The sequence below is a fragment of the Frankliniella occidentalis genome, unplaced genomic scaffold (genome assembly GCF_000697945.3).
Source record: "Frankliniella occidentalis isolate FOCC.00 unplaced genomic scaffold, Focc_3.1 Scaffold90, whole genome shotgun sequence".
Classification (NCBI taxonomy): domain Eukaryota; kingdom Metazoa; phylum Arthropoda; class Insecta; order Thysanoptera; family Thripidae; genus Frankliniella; species Frankliniella occidentalis.
The window spans coordinates 612,959-632,609 of record NW_026267219.1 but is presented as its reverse complement, the minus strand read 5'-3'; the positions used below and the strand labels follow the sequence as shown (position 1 = coordinate 632,609).

General features: G+C 58.9%; 2 protein-coding genes across 7 annotated transcripts in view; one reads left to right on the top strand and one right to left on the bottom strand.

Moving 5' to 3' along the window:
• The first annotated feature begins 2,116 nt into the window (after positions 1 to 2,116).
• LOC113204377 (zwei Ig domain protein zig-8-like) overlaps positions 2,117 to 19,651 on the top strand; it is a 197,039-nt gene continuing 179,504 nt past the window's right edge. For 5 of the 6 annotated variants that reach the window (XM_052269374.1, XM_026419549.2, XM_026419552.2 and 2 more), the window contains exon 1: positions 6,991 to 7,258. The gene's annotated coding sequence lies outside the window, so the exon portion shown is untranslated. Of the gene's footprint in view, positions 2,313 to 6,990; positions 7,259 to 19,651 lie in introns of those variants that run through there. The other variant, XM_026419550.2, reaches the window with a different exon arrangement.
• LOC113204382 (digestive cysteine proteinase 1-like) lies at positions 3,846 to 5,078 on the bottom strand. Its single transcript, XM_026419559.2, has 5 exons — positions 4,779 to 5,078; positions 4,543 to 4,695; positions 4,348 to 4,450; positions 4,185 to 4,263; positions 3,846 to 4,083 (listed from the first exon to the last, which is right to left on the bottom strand). Exons 1-4 carry the CDS (start codon positions 4,992 to 4,994, stop codon positions 4,253 to 4,255), a joined length of 483 nt encoding a protein of 160 aa, XP_026275344.1. The 5' UTR covers positions 4,995 to 5,078; the 3' UTR covers positions 3,846 to 4,083; positions 4,185 to 4,252.

The following is a 19,651-nucleotide window of genomic DNA, read 5'->3' as shown; positions in this document are numbered from 1 at the left end:
GTCAGCGCGACACGGCACCCCGCTCGCGGAGAAGGGGTAAGGCGGGGGCGGGCCGCGGGTCGGGCGGGGAGCTGAAGGTGCAGGAAGGAAGGGATTCCGAAAGGGGGCCCGTAAGCTCGTTGCTCTGCGAGGCGCAGGAATAATTAAAATTGAAATGAGTTTGTAGGATTTCTATTAACTGTGTTATCCCGCCTGGATAGGCTCCGGCGCCGTACGGCTGACAGCTGACAGCGTCGTCGCGACCGGAGCAAAAGCAAATGTCGCGTGTCGTCGTCAGTGAAACTTTTTGTCGGCGCAGGTGCGCGGCACACAGACCGACCTGCAGGTACCGTAGGCACTGCAGGAAGCTCTGCTCGCAGGCGTCGCGGACCTCCCAGTGCAGGTTGCGCAGCGTGGGGAAGGCGCCGGCAAAGCCGCGCTCCGCGCCCGACGCGTTGTTAGCTGGATTGTCTCTGAAACATTCACCGCCCGACGAGACGAACAGCGCCGGAAAGAAAGTTACATACATACCGACTCGGCAGGAGCTCGCGGTCGCGGTGCGAGGCCGGCCCCTACCGACGGTCGTGCTCGTTGAACTTGTGCTGCCGCAGGTAGTAGCCGACGTCCCGCACGGCGTCCGGGACCCAGTCCGTGTCCTCGGGCGCACCCCCCGGCGCCGGCAGGTCCTGCTCCACTTGGGCGTCCTGCTCCCACGGCGGCGGGGTGTCGTCCTTGTCCTCGAAGTCGATCTCGAGGTGCTCGTTGTAGTCCGTGGCGGGGGTGGTGGCCGTCGGGTCCGTCGAGCGCGCGCCCTGGCGAGCGCGGGTGGACTGACAAACACTCTTCGCCCGAAGCGGCCGCTCTTCGCAGAGCGCCTGCTGCCGTGTACGCACTCGCCGTTTGCATGTATTTGTCAGCGAGCTGTGATTACCCCACCCCCCTGTACTGTACGTGCGGCGGGGGCGAGCGAGGGGCAGTCGTCGCTCGGCAGAATTGCAGCTTTATGGTCGTTTACGAGGTGCAGACGCGCCTTGCCGCAACAGACGCGCCTCCCCGCTCCCCTTTCGCCCTCCCCTTGCCGCCACCCGCAACCATTACCTAAATTTTTTATCCGGCGCCAGGCCAGGCGCCAGGTCCGCCGCCGCAGTGGCAGAAGACTTTGCAAAAACGTACAACTGCTCACATTTTTTTATGTGTGATTTTGGAAGAAAATCCGTAGTTGTTTTTTTTTTTTAGCAGATGATACCTTTACACCTAACACAAATATACATCAAGGTGCCAGCTTTAACTCTCGATGCAGGGAAAAAGGGAAGAGGAAGAGGCCTTTCACCTCAGCCACCACCCGTGCCTCCCCACTTCTACACTCCGTCCCATCTCCCATCAGCCCCTGCATTAAACAAATAATTTTCCGTGCCTCCCCCCCCCTCTCCGATCCTCTCCGCCGCTAGAAATTTGAAAATACGAGAGAGGATTAGATTACTACTCTTAGAATTTATATTTTCTCCATCATGCTTTCGAGATCGATTCTTGATTGAGATTTTTTTATTGAAAGGGCGAAGATGAGGCAGCACGGCAGTTGCAAAACGGTTGTGTAAGCAAAAGACAAGTTCCTTCAATCCTGGAGTTCGAAGAAAGAAGTACCAGTGCGAAAATCTTTGTGAGAGGCGCATGTCATCCCCAAGTATTTTTGAGGAGTTTTAAAATGCTAAGAAAACAAACACCTGCTTCTCATGCCGGATGCAGACTAACTCGCTTCGGGTGGAAAGGGTTGAACTATCGTTCTCTGCCGTTCCATTTCTTTCTAAGCGTAGGGAAGTCCCATCGAGCAAGGGATCCAGGGAGGTCTTGATCGTAAGTCTGTCTGTCCGTGTCTAAGAATCAACTTTTCTTCTTACGCCGTAGCTAGAAAGCTAGAAATTATTGGTATGTTTTTGGAATGTGTAAAATTACGAGCTTCCAGAATCACGAAATAGAATTGAGCTTGATAGAGTTTGGAATATATTTCGTAATTTCAACTAAAAGTTCAACAGTTGGCAGCAGTTCGCAGCTCCCCGCCGCGGCGCTGTCGGTGGCCGTGGCCGCAGCCAGCCAGCCGTCGAAGTCGAAACAGCGAGTAGCGCGACGCGTAGCTTTTGAACGAAATATCAAACGGTCGGTTGGGTAGAATTTTCGCGTTTTCTGTGGTCATAGAGTTATCTAACTCGCCCTCCGAACATTCGCATTTTTTCGAAGTGTAGAATCAAAGGTGATAGCAGATATGTTTGCGTCGTCGTCGTCGCGTCTTCGAGGAGAAGACGAGGAGTACCTGCACACAACATGCATCGCAGCACGCAGTGAGTATGCTTATGGCTTCGGAAAGAATGCGCAGATAAATGAATGTGTTCTTTTTGGTCGTATGGTGGCAGAAGCCGCAGTGTGTGTCGTGATCTCTGGAGGGATTATCATATGTAAGAGGTTAGAGACCTGGAGGGAGGCGGGGGGACGAGGGGTGGGGCAAGTTCAATCGTAAAAACTTTCTAGAATTAAGAACATATACCTCATGGATTCTTTAAGTGGTGGTCTTTGTTGAATTTTTAACCTCTCCGAAAATGTATTTTGGTTGGTGACATAACCTAAATGATAAGTATATTTGAAACTATTTTCATAGAATGCAGGTCATAGATCCAAGTGTAGTGATCATTCCGTTTAAACCTAATTCTTTGACTGAAGGCAAAGAGTAAATTGACGAATTGTTGTACTTGTCAGTGTTACGGGTTTGTAATGGAGAAAGTGAGTTTTCTCGTATCATAATTATTTTACAAGGGACAGACAATGATACTAATCATATTATTGAACGATAAAGAAACATTTGTCTTTTAATCATAAAGAATTTAGCTAAAAGCCTAATGGTATGGTTTTTCAAGATAAGTGTCACGTGCGAATAGTTAATGCAGTGTTTCAATTATTTTAACCCAAAAATTAAAGGTGGAGGTCCCCCGTACCCAGTGAAAGCTCCAGTAGTTTATTTTGTGTATCATAACCATTTAGAAAAGTTCAGTTAAAAACCTCTGCCTACAAACTTACCACTATCAAATCCGTATGAAAACTTCTCCCACCGGTTGTACGTTGTTACGAGTCTAATGCCACACCTTGCCTATAGATACCCCATGAAATCTAACCTCGCTCGGTTCCTCATCTTTGAAATAAAAAGACGTGTTTTGCAAGAATGGCAAACGTGTCTTCGCGCGCGCAGTTGTACCTGCAAGACGAGGAGGAGCGCGGCCGCCGCCAAGGAGGGCCCCGCCATGACCGCCAGCCCACCGGTGCGGTCGGTCCCGTCGGTCCGCAATAACACAACTTTGTCGGCCGCGTTGTGGCGGTGGTTTCATTGTTGGCGGTCCGAGTGGCGTTTGGCGCGTTTGGACGGCTCCTGGTTGTAAGTGTTGCTGGACCGGAAGAGTCGGCGCGGCAGAGGGTACTCGGTCCCTCCTTTGATGAGGGCGGCCTCCTCCACCAGCCCTTCCAGGCCTCCGCCCCCCTCCCCGCCGGTCCGTCCGACCCACAGCCGCCCCGCCCCGCCACGGCCCTGCTCCTGCTCCCCATCGGCCACTTGTACTCAATGACCTCGGGCAGGGCGGGGGGCGCTCTGGGCGCGGCGGCGTGGCAGGGCGTGCCGTCTTGGCTGCCTCTCCGGTCCCCGAGTGACAAATGATCTGCTGTGACGTCGATTGCCTAAAGTCCCTCTCGCCCCGCTGGTCGCAAGGGGGGACCCGGCCGTCGGCCGTCTCTCGGCAGCCCCCACTTGGCCCACTTCAACACGGCGGGGATAGACAACACACCACCTGGACGTCAGCTGCCTCGCCCGGGGAGGAGTGACGACAACGCGCCGAGCTTAACCAGGACGTTTATGGCTCCGTACAAGAGTGCAGGGCGGGGGCGACCGGTCTTATTTTAAACGAAAGGGGTGACTTTCGCCTCCGGGGTGTTTTATGAAGGCGCCCCATGTGCTCCGCCGCCCGCGTTCAGGATGGATCGACTCGCCGGGGCCGCGCGCCAGCCGTGGCGGTGGCGGCGGCGGGGCACTGCTCGAAGCGGGAGAGGATCCACGACTCGTCCGGCCGTAACCTTTCCGAGGACGTAAAGTTTGAGCGCAAACAGAAGCAGCCTGGAAATGCAGCCGGGGCGGAGGACCTCGCCCGGCCCGACCTCGCCCTCGCGTACTATACCTTGGTGGGTCGCAGCTTGGCCGGTGCCCCTCGCGGGCGGGGCGCGCGACCGGCCAGTGGACCTCGCCTCACTCAGGGCCTGCGGACGGGGGTAGCAGAACAAGGCCAACAACGCCACTATAAACGACACAGGGTAGACCACGGCCGGCGCCCGCCTACGCACCGGCGTCGGCGGCTGTCTGCTGCTGCTCCTGCTGCTCGTCGACGGTCGCCGGCCACACCGAGCGGTCCGTCGTCGTCGACAGGTGGCCGGGCCAGTGCCGGTCCTGGGGGAGCACGAACACACCGTCATCGTGGTGGAATGGGCGCCGCCGTCGGCTGTTGGCCCACTTCTTCTGGGACTCGCGAATCGGTTCACCTTGTCGGAGAACTGGTTGATGGAAATCGAGTACGACACCTCTCCGCGCTCGCGCTTCTTGTTGTGCAGCACCACGTTCTTTTGCGAGGTGAGGAAGTTCTGGCGGTGGCGCTCGTCCTCCTCCGGACTGGTGTAGTTCTTCTTGTACTTGATCTGAAACAGGCGGGCGGCGGCGCGCGGCGCCGGTGTGAACACGCGTGGGACAGCATCGCGGAGCACGCCGCCGTGTTGTGTACCTTGTACTCGTCCCAGGTCATGTCCGAGTCGGACGCGCGTACGCTGCAGCAGGTGCACACGACGGCGGCCACCAGCAGCCACGCCAGCCCGGGCATCCCGGCGGCCGACCGTCGAACCACTGAACACAATCGGCGAGCAGGAGGGGAGGGGCGGGGGCGGGGTTGCCACGGCGGCGAGGGGCCCGGTGCGCGGCGTGCACTTTCGTGTCTATACATGGTACGGCCCGCCGGGTTGCCCAGAGGCAATTCGACGTGTGTCGAGGAGGCTCTTGACAAGCTCTTGAGGTGTCGATTAGATCTCTCGGGGAGACCAATCAGGAACTGGTCTGCTCGAGGACTGGCCCCGCCGTGCCCGGCCGCACCCCGCCGCGCCACCGGCGTCTTGCTTCACCGGCGCCACCATTGTGGCCGTGTCGCTGGCCGCGCCTGGTGCGGGGGCCTTGTCCGCTGTTCTCGCGACGGCCGGAAGCACGCCGCCGTCGTGCCGTCGTGCCGTCGTGCCGTCGTACCGTCGTGGCTGGAGGAGGAGGGACCCATTCATTCGGCTCGTTTTCGGCTGATGTCATCGCAAAACGGACAAGTTTCTCCTCATATCCGAATCTCGCGTATCATCATCCCACACACACGAGAGCCAAAAGGGATAAAGGCCGGCGGGGGCAACAGAGACGCGCGCACGCTGCGGAGCCGTGTGAGCTCGGAAAGGTTTGGTATTAAGTTTAGTTCAAGTTTCGGTCGTGTTTACCTTTGCCGCGAAACTAATATCACGCGCCGCTTGGCTCTCATTTCGCAGCGCGCCCGCCTCTCGCCACTCAGCCGCACCAGGTGCGGGTCGGGTCGCCATTACCCCTTCCCCCGCGGGGGCCCCGCGCGCGAGGGGTATTGCTGCCGGCGCTACCCTGGCGCCTGGCTGCCGCGAGCTGTGGCGCGGCGCTTTATGAACCTGACTTTGTTCATACTGGAGGGAAACTGTTTTGAAACATGTGAACATCAACTCTTACTCTCTGGTCCAATCTAAATGTTTTAAATAAATATAAGCTCCGCAGTACGAAACTCAAAGAAATCACTGTTGCACTGTTAAATCTAATCTGGCCTTAAACAGTCACATTTACTTACAAAAAATCTATTTTATGCCTGATGTCAGTGTCCATAATTTAACGTTGACAGAAAAACATTCAAATAGTACTTTAGTTTACAATGTAAGGGGCAGAACATGACTTATTCCGACGTTCCTATTGGTCGAGTCGTTGCCCCCACTACCTGCTTGACCAAATGGAGGGGTAAGCTCACACTACCCTTGCAACTTATCACAGTTAGTTTTAACATTTCAAGAAGCAATAAGGCCGTTTGAACTGTGGAACGCTGGGACGAGAAGCCTTGTTACATTCTTGGAGGATTCACAGTTTGCCCATATCCTCCAAAGGGATGCTAGAGAGCTCCCGGATAAGTTCTTGTACCCCCCTGTTCTGGTCTGGTTGGTTTTTATTATTAAGGAGGGCGCTTCCGGCGGCTTCCGGGTAGTGCGTCTGGAGTGCGATCGGAGAGCTCCCCGAAGCGCCTTCAATAACCAGCCTGGACACTACGAGGGGGAGTAATCACTCGTCCATTACCTCTGCGCTCGCCCTCTTGACCAAAGCTCCCCTCCCCCTCCCCCCCTCCGTTTTGCCAGAGCGGCACCGTCCTAGACCCCATTCCATCCTCTCTCGGTACACGGAGGAGAAGGAGAGGGGGAAATCAGCACCGGAACCAGTAATAGAACCTCACGCAGATCTGATTTGAAAATTATGGAACAGGTTCCCGATCATAACTCAACCCAGCCAAACGTCCTTACTTTACTGAACTTCGACTTTTCTCCAAAGGCTGAGAATGGATAAGGTCTGTTGCCTGCACACTACACATCCTTGTGCATTTTGCTGTGCATGCAGATGCAGGACTTTGTACGGGCATAAGTATGCGCGATTTTTTATGCATAATTCGTCATACAAATTGTATACAGTCATGCATGAAACTGTGCATTCCTCATGGCTGCTTGAAACTCTGCAAGTCTGATGATGCACAACATAGGGTGTAGTGTGCGCGCATGGCGGCGGCGCTACCCCCCGGCGGCAGGGGTGGCGGCGCCCTCTGTGGGCGGCCGGCGGGAGGAGGGCGGCTCGCGGTGGAGTCCGCCCCGGGGAGGCCCAGGGCCGCCGCCCAGGCCCCGCGCGCCAGTGAGCTCCACGCCGGCCAGCGCAGCGTGTCGTCAGAGGAGTGCCGCCCTCGCCTCGCCCCGTGCGCGCCGGTCCAGAGACACAAGCTCGGCGGCGTCGACTTCGCCGCGCCGTGCGCCGCGCGCGAGTGGACCGTGTCGTTGCCGTGACCGAGTGCATCTCTCTGTGTGCGGCCCCCCGTCTGTCCCAGGGCGTGGCCGGCCCTGCCCGGCCCCCCGGACCCTCCTGGATTAGACGGAAGCAGCGGGCGCGCCGCGGATTTGTAGCGACATGGTGAGTGGCAGTCCAGTCCAGTCGCAAGTCCGCGCGGTACAGCGCTGATAGCCGGAAGTAATGAATGGACAGGAACAATCCGCCAGCTGCCGACGGCTCCCACGGACCAAAACGCTATTGCCGGGATGTCGTCCTGCCATGCTTCTGACATATTCGGTTGGAATGGACCACAAAACAACTTTGAAAACAATATAAGCAAAGCTTTGGAAACACCAGGATAACCGTGACACCGTCATGGCGGCCGTTCAAGTGGTAATTTTCTTTAAAGACGCTCAGGATGGCGACTCTCTTGTTGGGCGGGTTGCATTTTTGAACTCTAGTGATATATGACTGTGCACGTTTATGCATGAAAATCTTACAGTCACATGATTTCCTTCTTCGCGGTGTCTTCTTTACCGTTTTCAAACCATACCCGAAACGCGAGCGCACCGCCAAGGCAATGCCACAGTAAACGCCGAATGGAGTGGTGGTAAGAGACCCCCGCCCGAGGCGGCCCGTGGCCTCTGGCCTGCGTCCATGAAGCTCGCGATTTGTCACGGGTTCCTCCAAGCCGCTCACTCGCTGAGCCATGAGGGAAGGGGGGAAAGGGCGGACTCCCGCGGGGGTATGTCGGGGTCGGGGCGTCGAGGGGCCACAACCCCGACGCTGCATTTCGCCGACCCCGAAATTTTTCATCGTCGCAAGCAATATATACGTGTTGTGCTTTTTTTCCATTATTTTTCTGTTCCTTGTGGCGTGGTGGCCCGCCTGCTGGCGCACTCGTGCGACCACTTCGCACCCCCTGACGCCTATCGAGGGAATGACTCGGCAAGAAAGTCATCAACCACCGCATGTGGCGCAGGGCGGGGCAGGGGGCGGGAGGCTCGCGTAGGGGCGAGCGAGAGGGGGGGGGGTGAAAGGCGCATGCGGCTGTAGGAAGAAAAGCTCCACCCTTCGCACCCGCCCCAGCCAAATACGACCACCAGTAGGCAAAATACTATTGACACGCTATACAGCAAACACACACACATTCACACACTCACACACTCGCGCCCCGGGGGAGCGGATGGGAAAGCAGAAGGGGAGCGAAGGGTGCGACGACGCCCAGCAGCAGCAGGGGGCCTTTCCCTTCGCGCGCGCGCCGCTTCCAAGTCACTGGCGTTGAATCAATTTCCACGCCATGAGTCGATAATAATAACAAACTGCGAGGGAATAAAATGTTAATTGCCCCGTTATGAGCCCCATTCACCTCCCCCGGCCTCCCCTAATGAGTCCTCCACCTCATAAAAAGGCGCCTTCTCTCCTCGGCGTGTAACCCTTTCCGGAATTTTAAATCCCCCGGGCCAGGGTGGGAGCGGAGGACGCTGGAGTGGTGGCGTGGCGGGGCGTGGCGGGGCGTGGCGGGGCGTGGCGGGGCGTGGCGGGGCGTGGCGGGTAGCGGCGCGAGGTGGAGGCTGAGGCAGAGGAAGGAGACGAAGGAGGACAAAGTATTCCTCCCAAAGTTTCGATGAGCTTATGCTCGCGCACCAGTTCAAATCCGCGCGCCGCGCGCTGCTGGGGGTAAAGCTGAGCCGTCCACGCCTCTGCTGCTGCTGTGCGAGGGGTGGAGCCAGGGCGGGGGAGGGAGAGCGAAAGGCTGGAATCAGATGGGGTGGCGACCTTTCGTCCTCGCCGTCCCGCGGTGTGCCGGGCCCTGCACATGTTATCCTGACTGGCCTCTTTCCTCGCATGCAAGTCGTATCCGAATCCCCTCTCCTCCCCCCTCTCACCTGGCGTAGCGGGGCGGGGCAGGGAGGGTGGCTACTCCCCTGACTTGATTACCGTGCAGGGAGCAGGGTATCGACAGTACAAGGCAAACTTGGCGGCTCGCCCACGGCGCCGTGAGGAGTTTGTTGAAGGCTGCAGCGGCAGCAGCAGCAGTGGCAGGAGTTGTAGCATCAGCAGCAGCAGCACCTGCAGCAACAGTGGCTGGGCTGGCCGAGCTGAGCGGCGGAGGGGTCGACTGACGCGCGCCGTGCGCTCCGTGCGCCCCAACTTCTCATGCGCAGGCTGTCGCGGCGGGGCGGGGTGGGGCGGCGGGTCCAGTACACAGCCGTACACAACAAAGGGGGCAACAAACTTGTGTGCCGTGCCTTTGATTTGGACCGCCCCGCTCCCTCCGGTGTGGAACTCCGAGTGTGTCTGAAGTGTATAACCAGATACGGCTGGAGTGCGAGGTGTGCTGTCGTGCACCCCATATTGGCGTGCTCCGAGAGGAGGAGGGCAGACGAGAGGCGGAGGATTAGAAAGTGGAGGCGACGACTTGACTGCGTGGCCCCGGCCTGCGCGGGCCAATGTCAGCAGCCGGTTAATAATTTCTGCTGGCCCAAACACGCGCGGGGTGGGGCGGGGGTGGACTCATGCCGGCCGACGCCCTCCCCTCCGCGTCCGTGTCATGTTTGCCCGCTGGTCCCGCAGGAGGCCCCGCAGGCCGTGCTGCTGTTGCGCACAGCAAGACCACGACGACCACACGGCGTGAGTGCGTGCCGACATGCCCGGTGGGTCGGCGACCTTCACACCCCGTCACCCCTCTCTACCCCCGCGTGGAGGTATACCACAAGCAGGGTGGCCCACCGCCGTAGTGATGTGGGTAAGCCTGACCGCACTTCTGAACGCCGAGCTGACGACGTTTTGACGTCCACCTTGAATGCGGATCAGAGGACGCCATGCCATAACCTCTGTATTTTGATCATCTCGGAACAACCGCTGCTGGCTGGCCGCTTGCCTCGTCGAGTCACCTTCTGATGAAGGCTCCCCCTCTCGCCTCTCTACCGTCCTTATCCGTCGCGGTGACGGAGGGGACGGGGAGGGCGGAAGGAGCAGAGTTGGGATGATATAATAAAAGCAAACCGTCCAATCCGCCTGCAGCGAGGGCGGCGCGCGGCGGGTCAGGGTGGGTCAGGGCCGGGGGCGGGGGCAGAGCGCACGTGTGAAAACGAGGCGTGTCGTGTGAATCATGTATGCCGTGGCGGGCCGAACAGCAGTGCTGGTCGTCTGCCTGCATGTCTGTCTGTCTTTCTGCCCCTCCGTCTGTATGTTTCGGACTGCCGCCGGCGCGATTTATGGCGGCTGTAAATCATGCGGACAACCGTTAACCTGTAATTAGAACATTGTGTACAGCAGCGGCGCTGTGCGTGACCGGTCCGGTTGGCGGCCCCTTCCCCTTCATAGACTGCTGGGGGCCGGCGGGGAGGCCTCATCACGGGGCCTAGGGCGGAAGGCTCGGGCGTGCCCTGCCTCTCTCAACCGCCGCCCCGCCCAGCCCCGCCCCACCCAACCCCAACCCGCCCCACATAGCCCCGCCCCACCCAACGCCCCGTTCCACCTTACCCCGCCCCATCCCGCCCGACTTCTTCATCTTCCCTTCGCCTTCCCGCCGGCGGCGTTTCCTGCACTTTCGCTTTAGTGGCCTCCAGCAGGGTGGCCTTGGTGACCGCGCGGCCGGGTAGGGGCGCTCCCACCGCAGCCCCTGCTGCTGCGGCCGCTGCGACATCGGCGGTGACCACGCAACCTCCAACACGGGATGAGAGGAGTCCGCTGCTGCTGATGTCTTCCTCCGAATGGGTCGGGAGGGCACGAGCAGCCCGCTCGCCATCAGCGTCTCCCCCGACCTTCGTTGGCCTCTTCCCGTCCTTATCCGCCACCCTCCCTTGTCCTGATCGACATTATCCTCCACCTCTACCGCCCTTGTTCTCCACCGCCCTTGTCCTATGCCGTCGTTGTCAATTGTCTCCTTCCGTCATTGGCCTCCACCGCCTTTGCCCTCCAACGCCGTTGGCTTCCACCGCCTTTGGTCTCCGCTGCCGTTGGCCTCCACCGCCTTTAACCTCGCACTCGCACCGCCGTTGTCCTCCGGCGCCGCCAAGGCCTCGGAGGGCGCCCGCAGAGACGAGTTCCTCGTGAGAGGGGAAGGGGGGGGGGCAGCCTACTTAACATTCCCCTCTGGCCGCGGCCCGCTCCCCCTCTTGCCCCACCCCGGCGGCAGCGGCGGCAGCAAGGCGACGCGATCACCGCGCGCCTGCGGGCCGCGGGGTAGGCAACCCAGCGCACCGCGGCGCCTCGTGGCGGCCTACCCTGGCGCCGCCGGGCGCTCTGCCACGCCCCCGCCCAGCCCCCGCCACGCCCGCCGGCGCCGCTCCGGCCGGCGCCATGTCATTACGTTTTGCAACATTTGCATGGCGCTAGGCGGCGCGTGACTCGCGACGATTGCTGTACACAAATGTCGGGGCGGCGGCGGCGGCCCGGCGGCTTGGCCCCGGCGGCGGTCCGGCAGCCTATCGGCGCGGCCCGACAAGCAATAACAATAAAGTGGCTTATCGTCGCCCTCGCCCCCCCACCCCGTGATTAGCACGTCGGAGGAATGACTTAATTGGTGCGATGCGGGCGCAATAAATTGGCGGCGCGGAAACCCTTTTTCCTCAGCCGCCTCCCTGCTCCTCCGCGTGCCGCCGCAACAGCAGCGAGCACCCAGCACCGCAGAGCCTCTCCTCCTCCTCCTCCTCGTGTATCTCCGACTCGTTACTCTCGCCTTCATCCTCGCCACGCCACGCCGTGCCACGCGTAATGGCCGCATTCGTATGCGAGTCTTGCAGCAGCGCGATAGCGAGCTGATAGGCCGTCCGCGCTGCCACCGCTGCTGCCGCCGCTCGCCGGGAAAAAGCGCCTTATCGTAAAATTTTCTAATGCCGCGCCTCTCTTGCCGAGGAGATGCTGGTGCAGCTCGGCCGCGCGCCCCGCCGCCGCCGCCGCCTCCTCCTCCTCCTGCTCCTGCTCCTATTTCCTATTCCTCCTCATCATCCTTTCCCCCCGGGGGGGCAGGAAGGCCGATACGTATAACGGGATTACGGCCAAGTCAAACACACGCCGCCCAGGGTTCGTTAGCCCGTCAGAGCGTCGCGAGTGGATGGGCGACCCTCTCTCCCTCTCGTCACGGGTAATATCCCCGCTGCTGATGTGATATCGGGAGATTGATGGGCGCGATGAGCCCGTGATTAATTACCTGTTGAAAAATGGCATCACCATTGCCTCTCCTCCTGCTGCCCCCGCCGCAAAAAATCACGTGAAAAGAGGAAGGGGGAAAAACGAAACGCGGCGGACATTTTCCCTCGTTGAAAAAGTTTCGCCGCAGGGTTTTATTTTTGTTTTGCATTGCCATAACGAGAGTGGGCACCGACCGGACCGGGCCGCCGAGCGAATAGATCTGAATCTGCGCTGCTGCCGTCCGCATAGTGAGGGCGCAGCTAATCAAGCGACTGGGTGGAGTGCGGGGCTGGGGCGGGGCGGTGCCATCTGTGTCCGTGTGGCCGGGTACGCGCTGGTGGCGGCGGCGTTGGGGCCCTGCTGGCGGGCTGGACTGTCTGCCGGGCAAAAAAAAGAGACAATAGTAATTTTCGCGGGAAAAGAGGGGGGGGGGGGGTCGAGTTTGTGCCAGTGAGATTGCTTGGTGTGTCGGTGTTTGTGTGTTTGTTTGCCAATTCGGCGAGAAGCGATTCTCGTTGTTCTAAAACACACACCAGCAGCAGCCACGCATGGTGGAGCGACTACTTTACGAGAAAGCTTTCTCTCACGCCCTGCACTATGTATCGAGTGGGTCTACTGTTTCCGATAATGGCGAATGTGAGCAGGATACGGGACACGTTTCGTAAATTAATCTTCTTTGGTAGATTTTCTATCAAACTTAAACCCCGAAACCAAATTCTTTACGATTGCTTTGTTCAAGGCTTGTGAGGCAAACAGATTGTTATAAAAACGCAACGACTTTCGTACGCCTGCAGTGACCAGCTTCGCTTCACAAACCAATTCTCCGCAATACAATAAATTACAAAAAATACTTCGCTACAACGTCATTGGAAAGAGTAAGCAATTGACACTGAAAAGGGTAAGCAGGTCGAGCGTTCTAATCAGGCGCTAAATTTTCGCACCTCGGCGTGTTTGTATCTCAGGAAGAGGTTACTAAATTTGTCGAGTAGAACAGAAGCGGCCATAAAACATGCGCTATCAGCAAGCTAACTAAAACCCTGCGAAAGGACAAACAGAATAAACTGCAACACTTTTCTTGGCTTATTTTGGGGGGGACGCGCGTAGGCACGTGGGCTAACGGATTGCCTCCTATGACCCAATGCAGCGCGATACATCACGGCGAGCGTTAACAAGGCCCTCGACCTCCTACCCCCAACCTCCCTCCCCCTCCTGCCAAATGAGCTGGCGCCGAGCTGCCTTGAGCCTCGCTCCCTCCACCTCCTCCAGCGCCCCTCGAGCCCTTGCCCTCCGCTCTCCTTTCTGCCGTCATCCTCCTCTCTCTCTCTCTCTCTCTCTCTCCTTCTCTCTCTCTCTCTCTCTCTCTCTCTCTCTCGCTGTATGTGTCTGTTCCTCCCCCTCTCTTCCTTTTCTTCACCCCATTTTTCTTCTCTATATCGTCCTGCGTGGGCGTGGAGGACCCTTCAATTGGGTGCCGTTATAATTTGCATTCGGTGGGGAGACTTGCGGTGCAGGGCAGCAGGTTATGAGACAGGGATCGATGCGTATCCTGCGGTGCCTCCCCCCACTAGCAACTCCTACCCCAGCGTTCGTGAAAAATTATTGCTGCCGACGCCTTTTCCGAACTGAAAAACATAAATAATTGTCGTCCATAACTTGGTGGCGTCGCTGCGCGCGTCGCGACGCAGCCCTCTCGAACAAAGCGGCCAAGTCCGCGAGGAGGAGAGCGTCCAGAGCCTCGCGGGGAGCGCCCGCCGGCCCCGCATGCACGGCGCGCACAAGTTTGGGAGCGGGAAAGGGTTGGGGGTGCGAAGAAATGCTTTCTCTTTACTCCGATTCGTCGTGGCGACGGGGAAGTCGTGGGTGGGTCCCACTCCGAGCCGAAGAGAACTGCCTCGCGTATTGGGAGATGCCGCTCAGCCCAGCACCGCTCCTCCTCACCCCACCCCAGCCCAACCAAACCCACCCCGCCGCGCCCCATCCCGTCCCGCCCCGATCTGCCGCCCTTTGCTAAGACCCGCAAGTGGCGCAAGTGGGCGTCTGCTGCCTGATGTGGCTGAAGTCGGCCTGCAGCAGCAGAGTATTGCCGCCACCGCCAGAGTTGGATGTTCGCGCGCGGCCTGGTTTCTCTGGGGGGTGCATACCACGCAACGCCACGCCCCACGCCACGCCACGTCGCCGAGTCTTGGGGACCCTGGACCTGTTCCAACGGCCCCGGGAAAAGACAGACTAGGGCAAGTCTACTCTACTAGCCCGGGAAGAGAGAGAGAGAGAGAGAGAGAGAGAGAGAGAGAGAGAGAGAGAGAGAGAGAGAGAGAGAGAGACAGACAGACAGACAGACAGACAGAGCAAGCGAGAGAAAATGTGAGAGGGCATGAAGAAGATTGCGTGTGAGCGCGCGCGCTGTCGCGGAATGGAGGCAAGGGGGCCCGGCGTGTTTCTTGGCGTGTCTAGGTATTGCCGCGAGTATTCCGTTTGATTTCCGTGCCCCGGGTGGCAGGGCAGAAGGTGTTCCACTTGTCAGAGGGGTGGGGCGGGGCAGGACAGGGCGCCTCCATGGAGGGAGGACTTGGCCGTCGTGTCAACCAGCACGGCAATATCCGCGCCCTCAGCGGCTTCTCATTGTTTTAAGGCAATAACTGCGGACGGCGCCGTCTGCCGCGGCCCCAGGTGGGGCCTGGAGGGAGCAGAGAGAGCGGGCGAGAGCAAATGCTGGAGAGAAAGCCCGTGTGCGCTGGCTGCGCGTCCCCCAGGCGGGCCGGCCAACCTTTTCTCGATACATACATCGTCGAGGAGCCCGCCTGCTCCTCCTCGGCCCCCGGTCACGCAGAGGGGGGCGGCTTTCCTCCGGAGACCACCTCCTTTTTGTTCAAGTGAGCTGAGCTGAGCTGGCGGGCGCCCCGGCGGCAGGGGGTGCGCCGCGGTACATCTGTACGCCAGTGCATCCCACGGATGATTTGTGGGCCCGCCGGGCACCCCCCGCGGGGCCCCCGGGGCCTGCCCTGGTATGCGCCGCGCCCTGCCCTGCCGCGCCCCCAAGGCTGCCACGGGCCACCCCTCCTTCTCCTCCGGGAAATAAAATACTGCACGGGTGGCTGGGTTGGCGCTCGGCTGGCGGCCGGCCGGCCGGTCGGCACCCCGCCCGCGCCCCGGTCCTGCTAGGGGGCGCCCGCCGAGGGGAGCGCTCCAGAGGCTTTTTAAAGCTAATCGCCTCCCGGGGGAAGACTTTTGCTATCAACGGCGGCCTGCTTTTTCTACCCTATTGCCGTGGGAGGCCCCCTTTTACACACACTCCTTTTCTGCTTTCAGCGGGGCGGGGGAACAACCATAGCTGCGGCGGCCGGCGGAGCAATTGTTTTCGCGGGCTCGTCGTGATGCTTGTTGTAAAACTCGTGGCGGTCCGGGGGCCTGCTCGCGGCCACGTGCGACCGCCGTTCCGCTTGTAAATCATGAGCGACTCAACCAGTTAGGCGCGGCCAGTATGCGACCAGAGCGCGGCAGAGCGCGGCGACTTTTCCGCTCGCCGTGGCGTGGCGCAGCGCGCAGCGCTCGGCTGGAGCTCTGTTACGCGGCTAAAGCCCGGGGCTTAAAGCGGCCGATGGTGGTGCGCGGGGCGGGGTGGGCAGGACCGCTTTCACGAGGACGGCGGGCGGCAGGCGCCACGCCCGGTACGGTCCGTCCTCACGCCCCTACCCCGCCCCGCCCCGCCCCACCACACCACATCCCCGTCACGGCGCGGCAGGATTAGCTGGGATTAGAAGCGCGGGCGGCCGGGGCCAATCCTGCGCGTCATAACGTCACCGCAGCGTTGTGTCATCTCGATCGGGATCCGTTTTATGTTAATGCGAGGCACTTGCGCGCCGCTTGCGCTCGCTGCCGGTCGTGAGCGTCCTGCTATGGTCCTGCACACCGCTTGCTGCCGCCTCTCGCCCGCCGCCTCCTCCTCCCCTCTGATCCTGGCCCACTCTCGCCGCCATCGCTGGCTCCCCTCCTCCCCCACCCCCTCCTCGGCCTCGGCGACGCTCCCTGGGGACCGGGGCTGCTGCTCCTGCAGCGATATGAGGCCTCTGCGGTCGTCTTGGACCGGCCCCTGCCAGCCCGACTCCTCCATCCCTGTCTCTCCTCTCTCTCTCTCTCTCTCTCTCTCTCTCTCTCTCTCTCTCTCTGTCTCTCTCTCTCGCCGCAGTTCCGCCCCGGCGCCGCCAGTCTTGCCCACCCCCCTCCCGCACCCTGGGCCGCACCTGCTGCAGCAGCAGCTTATCAGGGGCTCAGGGGCGCCACCCGTTGGGGCCTCGCTTCTGTTTAATGATAACTTATTACGCCTCCAGAAGGTCCCGGGCCAGGCGCCGGCGGCCCTGCCTTAAGAGGGTCACGGAGGAGACGCGGATGCGGCAGTCGTGGCGGCAGCTTGGGGGCCGCCGGGCGTGGCACCGCCGGGCTGATCAGTTCTGATGGGCAGAGTAATGGGGCCGCGCGCTCGATGCGCTCTTCGGGCGGGGACCCCGCCCTGCTGCCCCGCACCGCCCCGCCTACGACCACTTCGTCTCCCCCTCACACAATGGTTTGGGAAAGGCTGCTTGGCTTACGCCCATACGCGGCTGCTCCCCGGCGTCGTCATCGCAGCAGTGGAGATGCTGCCACTGGAGCAGTAAGGTAGCAGCCGCTGTCCAGTCAGTAGGCACTTTCAGAAATTTTTTGCATAGTTTGGGTTAGTAAAAGCAACTGTTTCCTGCCTGTTGTTCTTCACCTTGTCCTTCACTTCGCTAATTTTGAAAGGGTCTATAGGATATATCCTCGTGAAAGCCGCGGCGGCCCGCCCCGACCTCCTGCTGCTGTTGTCAAACTCTCTGCTGGACGCCGAGACAATGCCCGGCGCCGCGCTGACAAAACTCCTTTGACCGGACGGTTGGGCGCCTGTTGGCCGGTTGTTCTCTCTGGGCGCGCGCCTGCTGCCCAATCTCACCTCAACACCCGCTGCCATGGAGGAGGCCAGAGGTGGCCGTGTTCTTTTGCCGAGAAGGCTTGACTACCACTGCGGGCTTTTCGGCCAGCTTTGTATGGCGCTGATTGAAACAGGCCGGGGGACCTGCTGGGCACCCGGCCGGGGAGTCTGGACCGTAGGGCGGGGCGTCGCCCATGCCCGGTGTAAATCCGACGCCGGCGGCAAGGGATTGTCAAACACCTCGACACCGTCACTCACCTCAGCGCTCGGGCCCGCTCGCCGCAGGGGATTAAACCTGCTGGCTGCTCTGCTTTGAGGTGGCAGCGCCACGGCCTCGGCCAAGGCCTCGACCACGGCGCTGACAGGGCAGGCCTTGTCGCCTTTTGACGGCGCTGTTTGCACGTCCTGGCCTTTGTCTCCTCCCGACCCCTGCCTCGGCGGGATGCCGATTGAATGATGGTGTCGAGTTCGGCACGTCAGCGCAGCGCATCATTTTCCGTAAATGCACTGGGCTGCTAAACTCAGTTGATTTTCCTTGTTCTATTTTGGAAGAATATTTTTATTAGAGTGATAACTCCATATGTTTCCGTGAGAAGTGTTGTTGAATTAAATGGGAATTGATCTCCTTTGACTATATCGATAAGAACACTGTGAAAATAAATTTCGTGATTTTACGAAATTTTCTCGGTTAATTTTCTAGTACGAAAACTTCGTTTTTAACCAATTACAATACATCGTTATTTTACGAATTGCTTCGCAAAATCCAAAGCTCTAACTAAGGGGTATGAAATTTGCATATATTTTGTCAAATTTTATGACATATGACCCCAAAATTATTTGCATTCGTTACGAAATATATTTGTAACTTTACGAAATATTTCGTAAATTGGCCCGAACGAAATATTTTCGTAAATTATTTTTTACGAAGCATTTCGTAACATTTTTTTTCGTAAAATCACGAAAACTTTTTACAGTGAAGCAATCCGCATTATTTCAACGCATTCACAAGTTTTCTAAAATTTGTAGACTGGTTTTTACTACTTACTCACCTTAAAAAAAGCTAGCTGAAACCTTTAAGTTGCTTATATATTCTTTATGTTTAGTCAAAATGTTTTTAAGGTATCATCTGCTAAAAAAGGCTGGAGATAAGGTAAGAAGAGGACCTTTCTATGCCTTAGTTGCGACGCCCGTTCACCAGCACGGCCGAGATGCTGATCATATGAGTTGTGAGGTCAGAATAAACCCCATCCCGGTGGTAGCCAAAGTGGGTGCACGGCAACTGTCAAAGTCCGACCGAACTCATGCCGTGAAAGGGCGTTACTTATTCTCGGACGCGCGTGCGCCCAACACACACACACACAAACGCGCGTGCGCGCGCCCCCAGGGACGTGACGGCACGCGCTGCCCCGGCTGTACGTGTCTTGCTGCCACACTCTTACTATCGAGCCTAAGAGCCCTGGCCCCCGCTGGCCTCGCTGTTTGGTCGCATATGCCCCTACGTTGTGTTTGTGTGTGTGAGGGAGCTGGCGTGCGTGTGAGTGCGAGTTGGTGCCGTATGGCTCAGGGCCTTACGACCCGCCGAATCGTAAAAGGACCGTGTCTCTGAAGGTGGGTAGTGAGGGGGAAAGAGATGACGGTCGAAGGGAGGTATGAGATGGTGGCAACTGCAGAGGCTGTTCTACCACCGCTTTCTTTTGCCCCGCGCCCTTTTTTTTTATCTTTTTGGCCCAACCGCCGAAAACGTTTGCGGTGAAACAAGAAAAAGCATATCAGATTTTTGGCAGCGAGGAGACAGAGAGGAAGCGGCAAGGTTAGATGTTTCCCTACCTGAGATAAAAACAAAGCCGATGTCTAAACGGGAAAAGGTACTGTGCTTTGGGCGCCAGTGTCACTCCCAGATTAACGAGTGGGACATACGAATGAGTTTGACTGTACAAACGAGTTATTGGACATGAGTTGGACGCGAGTTTGGTCGCGTGCAAGTGTACCATGAGCTGGTGTGAGGAGGACCCCTCGTGCTATGCTGTCCCTGGTGGAGGGCGCTGCGACCAGGTGCAGGCCCGGACCAGCGCCTACCCATCTGCCTGACGGGGGAGAGGGGCTCACAGAGTGGAGAGCAGGCGGGCGAAGAGGGAGTGCTTCATTTTATTTCCCTGGACCTGGGCATAATGAGGGAGGGAGTCCCCAGGGGATCAGCGTCCCAGGACAGCGTCCTCCTGAGCCATTGAAAAGTAAAGTCCGTCCGTGGGGTGGGGCGCGGCGGGGTGGGGTCGAACGAGGTGGGTGAAGGACACTGGACCGGAAAGTAAACAGTTTGGGGGAAATGGCACCACCGTCAAACTTTGAACCGACGCGAGAAATATACCGCAGCCCAACCTACCCTCGTCCTTGTGGAAACAATAATTGCTCTTTCTCCTCTCTCCCCTCCCTCTCTCCCTCCTCCCTCCCCTCCCTCT

Coding starts and splice junctions, on each gene's coding strand:
- LOC113204382 (XM_026419559.2), bottom strand. CDS start 4,994: ATGTATAGACACGAAAGTGCACGCCGCGCACCGGGCCCCTCGCCGCCG. Junction 4,696..4,778: donor TGACCTGGGACGAGTACAAG/GTACACAACACG, acceptor CGCCTGTTTCAG/ATCAAGTACAAGAAGAACTA. Junction 4,451..4,542: donor TCAACCAGTTCTCCGACAAG/GTGAACCGATTC, acceptor GTGCTCCCCCAG/GACCGGCACTGGCCCGGCCA.